Source organism: Aethalodelphis obliquidens, unplaced genomic scaffold (genome assembly GCF_003676395.1).
Source record: "Aethalodelphis obliquidens isolate GAN/ISIS:26980383/991018 unplaced genomic scaffold, ASM367639v1 scaffold686, whole genome shotgun sequence".
NCBI classification, from domain to species: domain Eukaryota; kingdom Metazoa; phylum Chordata; class Mammalia; order Artiodactyla; family Delphinidae; genus Aethalodelphis; species Aethalodelphis obliquidens.
Window position 1 is genome coordinate 2,234 of NW_020838597.1, and position 9,719 is coordinate 11,952.

Here is a 9,719-nt window from a genome sequence, read left to right on the forward strand (position 1 = left end):
TTCATGGATGCCAAAGAAAGCCAGGATTTTGTATTTTCTTTCTAATGCAACTTTTGTCCAAAGGATCTGACTTTGTATAGTGGTAGAAATAAATAAAAAGTAATAGCAGTGTACTATTTCCAGTTTGCAACAGGCCCTGAACTTTTATAGCAAAATGATAGTCTTTATATAGGAAAAGGGGCTATCATGGTCAGCTTGGGTCCTGTTTCACTATCTAGAATTCCAAAGGAGCTATTTCAGCAAAACATAACTCATACTGTATTTTGCACTTCTTTCTAGGTTTGGACGAGGATTTACCGTCAAGGTTCACGTGAAGAATGTCAAAGTGAGCATGGAGCCCCTCACAAGGTTCATGCAACTTCACTTTCCAAAAACATACTTAAAAGTAAGAGATTGACTGGTTTTGATAGCTATAATCTAATATTGTAGTGGATGTTTGTCATTTTCAAGCTGACCATAGCCTTGTTATTCATCAATGTATATTTATTAGTTCAAGATGCTTAAGATACTCTGAAGCACACTTAGTATTAACAGATAAAATCTTCAAATTAGTTATATATTTTTGTAGCTACTTAAGAGTAACATAGTCCTTTTACATACCTTTATTTCTTCCTCACAAAGGCTTTATGACCGTATTGTATTACTTTTCAGGTTGTATGCTTAACTAGATTATTAGTTACATATGTTAGGGAATTGAGGAATGACAGATACATATGACCAAGGGCATTTCTTCTAAGAAAAAAAAAATTACAAATTTCCAGAATGTCGCAGCTAGAAGAGATTATCTCCTTTGCTTTCCTCACTTGAAAGATAAGCCCACAAAGTTTTGAGCAGAATTGCTTGGAAATCAAGTTCTTAAATCACACACTACTTGAAACATTGCTCAATTAATTTCATCTTACATATACATATCAACAGGATGGACACACACAGATATATACATATAAATCTCACATAGTACATATTTAAATGCACTTGACAAAAAAATTATCATTGTAACATCTTTGATGTGCAGGTAATTGATATAAGATGATTATAGCAAGTGATTGTTTTTAAACGGAAGTCAGGTGTGGAATGATGAACAGAAATTGGAAGACTTGGGCTGAGGTCCAGCTCTGCCTATGTGATTTCCAGCAAGACATTTAAAGTCTCTGAGCCTCGTATTCCTATTTTACAAATACTGTTGATATCTACTTCACAAGACTGGTGTGAGAACTAAATGATAAAATGTCCACAAAGATGCTTCATAAACTGTCAGGCACCATATTAACGTGAAGTGATTTTGGAGAGCAAAATAGAGTCCCTTTTTAAAAACAATTCTTTTATCTCTACAAAATACCTTTGCCTCAACCTCTGATTCTTATCAAAGTCCATTTTCTATCATCTAAATTAAAATCAAATTTAAAAATTAAAGGACACTTTTTTTTTCTTTTTTTTTTTTTTTTGCACAAACCACGTTGGTCATAGTACTTCTTCTTTCAGTGAACTTCTGGGTTGAAATCTGTGTTTATTCACTGAGTGATGAGATTACATTTGCCCTGGTCTGTTCTTCAGGGGACTAGCGCTATACAAGACAAGTGCAGTGATGATAAAAGTTTGATTACTTCCTAAGCAGACCATTCTCTACAAGTATGTGATGGTTTCTAGATCTCTAAAAGGGAAATAACCAAACAACAATTTGGGAGTAAAAATAAGTATCGATAAGATAGCCTGATTGCACTGACAGGTATGATGTAAACACAAATCAATGAGAGGGGCTAGACAGCGAGCAAAGGAGTGAGAAGAGGGGTTTCCAGTAACGCAGGTCTGGAATACCAGGCTGCAATATACAATCTTGATCTGATCAATATAGGTTACAGGGATTGTTTATGGAGTAAAAAAAACATCCTGACCAAACTAGTGTTTAGGAAAGATTATCCTAGCTACTTTCTGCCAGAACATATGAGTGTATATGGTTTCTAAGCTTCTGAAGAGGCTGTTGCAATAACTCAGATGTGGAGTGATGAGCAGCAAGTTAGTAAAATTGATGGTGCAGATAGAGAGGAAAGGTTACATTTGAGAGTTATTTTAGAGGAAAAATAAATAAGATATGATAATTGATGAAATATGCAGAAAAGCAAAATGTTGAAGATACTCCAAGGAAATAAGAATAGATTACTAAATTGATGGTGATACTACAGACTAAATAAACTGAAAAGTATTTTAGAGTGAGTTAAGAAAGAATGTAGCATTATTTGAATGAGGTTTCTCATAGACAATGCTTTTGAAATCTGGCAACTATAGCCAATATAAATTGAACAGCTAATCCTTAGCCTTTTAGAACAATTTTAACATTTGAAAAAAAATGAAATTTCTAAAAGTTATCTCTGAAAACGCTTATGTGAGCTAAGCGTAATCTGACATAGGCAATACCATTCCACAATATTTTCTCCTAGGCAAGACTATAATGTCTTTATAAGTGCACGTGAATGTAGAATATTTTGGAATTTTCATTAGCTTTTTAATTTGTTTTCTCTTGGACATTCATAAAACTTTTTATCTCATCTTTGAAAGCTGTTAATCTCAAAACATACCCATTATTTACAATGTAACATCATTTTCAGAGGAATGAATTTCAGTACGTTTCTTAGCTCTTGGTCAAGTTATGTCTAGTCAAGTCAATATTACCTGACATTGAGAAATACATTTTTTCCCTTTGGTTCCCACAGGATCAGCACCTCAGCATGCTAGAGTATCATGTGCCGGTCACCGCAGGAGGAGTAGCAAACATTTTTGATCTGCTGGAAACCAACAAGACTGCTTTAAATATCACAAATTTCTTAGTGAGTCAGACTACTCTGGAAGAGGTAAGCTGGATACCATGATCCATGTGCACAATGTCACATAAATTATTATACATTCTGATTATTGCTTTTTAATGACATTGAATTTGTTTTTGATTGAAGCAGTATCTAAACTTGCACCTGAAAAAGTTAGCTTAATTTATTTCTAAGTGCATTTGAGGATGTTAGGAAAAAATATGAAAAGAGTTAACTATTTTTAATGGAGAAAATATTTTTTTCCTTCTATAAGACATCTGTACCTATCAGTTATCTGTATATGTAAAGCAACAGTTATTTTCATCTATAAAACAAATAGCTGTTAACACTTTCCTTACTTTTTCCTTGGTAGGTTTCTTAAATAACATTTCTATTGATTGGCTTCCTAGATTAGGGGAGGATGGAGTTATCTAGTGAGAATTTGGTGCCAAAGCTTTAGATCTGCTAGATTCAGGCAACCAAAGTGGTAAATGCAGGATTCTTTTGTTTCATTCACATCATCTGTCTTAATTACATTTATATTCGATAACTCGAGGCATCATGGAACATCCTTCATCACCTTTGCACTGTTTTAGTTTTATACAGTTCAACCAACCTGATATATAGAACATTTGATTGGACCTATCACTGGAATGGGTCTGAAAGTGAGGCTACAGAGGCCTCTGAATCATGCTGCATCTCATGGACAATTTTTTGTGGGAAGTTAAGCAATTATGGCCTTACCAACACAGAAGATTTATCCTTTGACTTGTAACCAATTACCAGTATCATGTCTGGCACAAAGTAGACTCTCAATATTTTCTGGATGAATCTATGACTAATAGAATTTTAAACAAAGTCATAAAGTTCTGCCTGTTAAATAATAAGCTTACTGAACATAATGTTAATGTGAGCTTTGTATACAAATTTTATTTTAGTGCATTAACTGTTGAAACTAGCGAACCTCTTGAAACTAGTGAAATTTCTCTCAACATCATCATACAAACATTTGACAAGGGCTTGGTTTGGGCTCCTTGTTAAAAGATACTTGAAAGATACTGATACAGATCAAATAGATACAAATATGTGGCTATAGATATTTAATTATAGCTTTAGATTTATATTATGATTATAAATGTATTTATAGTTGTAGATATAGATATTATTTTCAAACCCCAGATAAATTTCAATACCTAAAGGAAGGACTCCTAGTGAGAGTTTGTTTCTGTGTTTGGGTGTGCCCCTATGACATCTAGTTTTCTTCTTATTAGCTCTCCCATTGTGCATACACACACACCTTATTTCTTCCTTTGGTTTACCAAGTACTAATGGCTTTATTTCCCTTGAAAAATCAGGTTTTCATCAACTTTGCCAAAGACCAAAAGTGCTATGAAACTGCCGATACCAGTAGCCAAGTTTCCACCGTAAGCACTGACTCACAAGATGACCAGCTGTAGTCTTAGTACCTCCAGCAAACTCAGTCTCAACAAATGCCAATGGCTTCATTTTGAGGAGCCGCAGAAGATACAAATTCCTCAAAATATCTTAATTTTAAAGTATTATTCTGTATTGGAAAGTTACAATTGTGCAAGACTAGCCAGTAACTATAAATGGAAAGTTTTCTTTCTAAGGTCAGTGAATGTTTTTACTACTGAAATGAATTTCTGTCTACTCAGCACTGTGAGCATGCTAGTGTGTAAGCTGCTGACTCTTATGCAAAGGTGAAACCTCTGAAGATGAATGCCTTAATTTATTACTTTCAATAAAAAGACAGCTTAAAAGCATGGCTATTAGCAGTTGAAAGGAAAGAGTGGAGAAGAAAAGTAAGGTAGTTTGGGGTAGGTAGAATTGGGAGAGCAAACAAAATAATTTATTTTCAGAAAATAATAGAATGAACATCATCATGAATACATGAATCTATTGTGATGTGTAGAGTGCCAAGGGCCAGATTAACATTGGCAGTAATGAGTGGGCACAATGTCTAGAGTGTTTGTGTATGTCATCTTCAGTACCTGTAAATACATGGGGACATACTGACCCCCCCGAAATGCCTTTCTACAAGAATGCTATAGAAGGGCAGTTTACCCTGGTGGTAAATAGAGCTTAAATCGATTCCTGCAGTGCCTTGCCAATAGTAAGGCACAGAGCAGAGCAAGAAGCTACTTGCTTTTTGGCGGAAATAGGTGTGTCAGCTGGGCAGATACAAATCCTGAATGATGATAGAGAATTCATGCGCTGCTGGCAGACAACATTTTTTAAAGCTGTTAAAGAAAGGTTCATATTCTGGGTCTCTCTGAAGGAAACATTCCTGTGGAAGGAAAATGAATATGAAGATAATTTTCAGCTAATTACCCGGCTGACCCAGAATCATATATATGGCTATAGAGTAGACTTCATAATAATGCCAAATTATATGGCCCTTGGGGGAGGTGCTTTACATAACATGTGTGTGTGTGTGTGTGTGTCTATGTGTCTATATGAGTTTGCTTTGGCACATCTGTTTTGAAAATCAATAAAATCAACATTTAGTAAAAACAGTTCATGAAGTCATTTCATTTGTTAGGGAAGAGCCAGGAATTTAAAACTTGGAGTCACATGGATGACAAGCTCCCATGGGACCTGGCCCCTGCTTACTTCTGCACCTTCACCACTTTCTTTCTCCTCTTCCTCTTTAGGGTCTACTAGCCATGCTGGCCTCTTTTTGGTTTTGCCAGTGCACCAAACTCCTTCCTCCCTCCACACCTCTGCATGTATTTTCATACGTCTCCCTGTGTGAAATGCCCTTCGCCTAGCTAAGTCTTCAGAAATGTTTTTCTTTCTCAAAGAAGCTTTCCTTCCCTAATTCTTCAGTTTAAATCCAATCCCCCAGTCCTAAAACTGTACTCTATTGTACTTCCTAATTTTCTGTGAGAGCACACATCCTAATTTGTAATATATCTAGATTAATGATATATATCTTAACAGATGGCAACAAAATTTCTCTTAAGATAGAAAATATCCTTGTTGAATATAATACATAGATAAGCTTTTTGGAGTAGACAGTGTAATTCTGAGAGGATGAGTGTCTTCAGCGGTCCAAACAAGCAAAAAAATGGTCAGGCTCCATGAGAGAATAGAGGGATTTGTTTATTGTTCATTGTGTTTGTTATTGTGGTGGTTGGTTGCTTGCTTCTGAGCAGTTGTAGGAAGAGAAACACAGGGGGAGGAGAGAAAGGAAATGGAGAAAGGAGGAACCAGTGAGATGGTAGAAGGCTGAGTATTGAAGAGAAACTGAGTATTGAGAAACTGAGTGGTTGAATGGACTTTTAAAACCATGAATTTCCAAATGTTTTCACATTCGTTTGCTGTGCAGCCATGCTGTGGACTGTCCTCCTACCCCTAAATCTTGGTTAAAGTCAGTCATACTTACTAATGCTTTATGTGAATGAGTGTCTAGTGGAAATTGAGGAAAGGATGAGTTGTCTTCTTTGAAAGAGGCACAGAACAATGCCTGCTTCACCCCAGAGCAGGAGAAGCCTGGCGGGAGGCGAGACCATGAGTCGGAGGGGTCCGGATATGTGCTGAGCGGAGCTTCTGACCCCCCAGGATGTGGATCTGGGAGGTTCCAGCCAATCTCATCTACCTCTCAGTAGGCAGGGAAGTCCAAGCTGGCCTCTGGATGACATGGATGGCACTTTTGAGTGTTTATTTAGTATTTCTCTCCCTCACTAGACATGAAGCTCTATGAGGATAGGAGACCTACTTTGATCTTCCTAGTTTTCCCATCAGTACCTACACACACGATAAATATTTGTGGTACTCAATAAAGATTTGTTGGTTAAATAGATGAATAAATAAATGAATGAGAAACAAAAGAGAAGCAGGCATGGTTGGTATGGAAACCAGGCATCTTTATTCTGTTTAAATCTATGAAATTCAGTGAAGTTTCCCATGAGGTAGTTTATTCATGGAGAAGAAAAAGGAAAGATGACGCTTTGTTCCATAATACAGATATTACAGTGTATCCACTGGAATAGGAGGATTTGGGTACCTTCTTTGGGAATGGAATTCTAATGCTTTGCTTCTGTACATTCCTGCACATTTATTTCTTCTTTGTCTTTTTGTCTGTGAGGATGTACTGTATGAGTTTTACAGTGCATTTTTACATATAAGTAAGGAACGTACATAAAAAACTATTTGAACCCACATCCCTTGGGGCTTCTCTGCAGTAGAGAAAATGTTTTGAGAATTCCCAGTTCTTGGAGGACTGCCTCCACTCTGGATAACGCGTACAGATTCTGCTTTTTCGTATGAGTTACCTAAATTACCTCTGAGGATTGTGGCAATCTTCACCTTACGTATAAAACCTGATTTTCATAATATTAAAACACTTGGAAAAATGATATGTACAACTACCTTCTCCAAATATGCTCTCTGCCCGAATGATTCATTCTTCTCCTCAGAGATGATAATTCCCTAGACAACAGCAAATGCCCTCCTGGGTGAGGGTGAGGGTGATGCAGCAGGCTTGCATGCTCTTACCTCGACAGGAGCCTGGGAGCCTGCTTGCTTCGTTAAAGTACAATTATCAACATAAGATTTTAAGTATAATAACAGCAAGCTAAAAGGGAATGATATTATTTCCTTTGGCATCATTTGTGACACTTAATCTTATCCCTCCCTTACTTATCAACCCAGACCGGTTTTCCATAATCTGTAGAACGAAATGCAGACTCCTTAACTGACCCTCAAAGAATCAATATTTCATAATACACCCCACCACGTCCACCTCTCTTCCTCATGTACTCTACGCCCAACTTCAATGAATTGCTTGCTATTTCCTATTATGACAGATCTTTTCGCACCCTTGTGCCACTTTGCTCTTGTGCCACTCCTTTCTCTTGAAAGACCTTCTCCCTGTTCCCACTCAGCTTTTATGTAGAAACTCCTCTTCTTCTTCACGTTTTCTTTAAGGAAATCTTCCCAGAAAGCCTCAGGCAGAGTTCATTGTTCTATCCTCGTTACAAAAGCATTCCGTGCAGGCCTCTGCAGCAGTGTTTCCCTGCTGGATTATAATCATCTCTATACCATCTTTCTCTTCCCATTACACTCTAAGTTGATCAAGAGTAGTGACCTGTTATTCCTTCATCGTTGTATCTGCCATACCCAGCAGAGTACCAACTATTCTTGCTCAATAAATCATTGAGACACCAAAACGTCTGTTTCAATGTAGAAATATTTTCATAATTTTGCTCTAAATTTTTTGCAGTTATGTTTGTTTTAGCTTTAGAAGACTAGCTATTATAATTTAATGTTAACTGCTAGGGAAAAATGTTCAGATAACCAGACATTTTACATTGAAATGTTGTTTCTGCATAAAGCACAGATGCTAAGCAGTTAGGGTGGGCAGATGACCCAGGATGACCAGAGTACCTAATTTCTCGCGACCACTTTGATTACTTTAGAGATTGACACATGACTCCAGTAAAATTAGTCAATCATCCTTGAATTAATCTTTTCTGTTTCTTTGTTTTATTTTTATTTTTGAATTTTATTTTATTTATTTTTTTATATAGCAGGTTCTTATTAGTCATCAGTTTTACACACATCAGTGTATACATGTCAATCCCAATCGCCCAGTTCATCAGACCACCACCCCCACCCCTGCGGCTTTCCCCCCTTGGTGTCCATACGTTTGTTCTCTACATCTGTGTCTAAATTTCTGCCCCACAAACCAGTTCATCTGTACCATTTTTCTAGGTTCCACATACATGCGTTAATATACGATATTTGTTTTTCTCTTTCTGACTTACTTCACTCTGTATGACAGTCTCTAGGTCCATCCAAATCTCAACAAATGACCCAATTTTGTTCCGTTTTATGGCTGAGTAATATTCCATTGTATATATGTACCACATCTTCTTTATGCATTCATCTGTCAATGGGAATTTAGGTTGCTTCCATGACCTGGCTATTGTAAACAGTGCTGCAATGAACATTGGGGTGCATGTGTCTTTTTGAATTATGGTTTTCTCTGGGTATATGCCCAGTAGTGGGATTTCTGGATCATATGGTAATTCTATTTTTAGTTTTTTAAGGAACCTCCATACTGTCCTCCATAGTGGCTGTATCAATTTACATTCCCACCAACAGTGCAAGAGGGTTTCCTTTTCTCCACACCCTCTCCAGCATTTGTTGTTTGTAGATTTTCTGATGATGCCCATTCTAACTGGTGTGAGGTGATACCTCACTGTAGTTTTGATTTGCATTTCTCTAATAATTAGTGATGCTGAGCAGCTTTTCATGTGCTTCTTGGCCATCTGATGTCTCCTTTGGAGAAATGTCTACTTAGGTCTTCTGCCCATTTTTGGATACAGTTGTTTGTTTTTTATAATACTGAGATGCATGAGCTGTTTATATATTTTGGAGATTAATCCTTTGTCCGTTGATTCGTTTGCAAATATTTTCTCTCATTCTGAGGGTTGTCTTTTCGTCTTGTTTATGGTTTCCTTTGCTGTGCAAAAGCTTTGAAGTTTCATTAGGTCCCATTTGTTTATTTTTGTTTTTATTTCCATTACTCTAGGAGGTGGATCAAAAAAGATCTTGCTGTGATTTATGTTAAAGAGTGTTCTTCCTATGTTTTCCTCTAAGAGTTTTATAGTGTCCGATCTTACATTTAGGCTTGAATTCATTTTGCATTTATTTTTGTATGGTGTTAGGGAGTGTTCTAATTTCATTCTTTTACATGTAGCTGTCCAGTTTTCCCAGCACCACTTATTGAAGAGACTGTCTTTTCTCCATTGTATATCCTTGCCTCCTTTGTCATAGATTAGTTGACCATACGTGCGTGGGTTTATCTCTGGGCTTTTCTATCTTGTTCCATTGATCTATGTTGCTGTTTTTGTGCCAGTGCCATATTGTCTTGATTACTGTAGCTTTGTA

The 9,719-nt window shown here is 36.8% G+C and overlaps 1 protein-coding gene across 1 annotated transcript; it reads left to right on the plus strand.

Moving 5' to 3' along the window:
- Positions 1-250: 250 nt before the first annotated feature.
- On the plus strand, positions 251-5,335 carry LOC113616868 (ATP-binding cassette sub-family A member 12-like; the record flags this gene model as incomplete). Its single annotated transcript, XM_027100244.1, has 3 exons — positions 251-385; positions 2,709-2,846; positions 4,154-5,335. Coding segments are annotated over 3 exons (375 nt in total), but the record flags the coding sequence as incomplete, so codon positions are not given.
- Between the last annotated feature and the right edge of the window lie 4,384 nt (positions 5,336-9,719).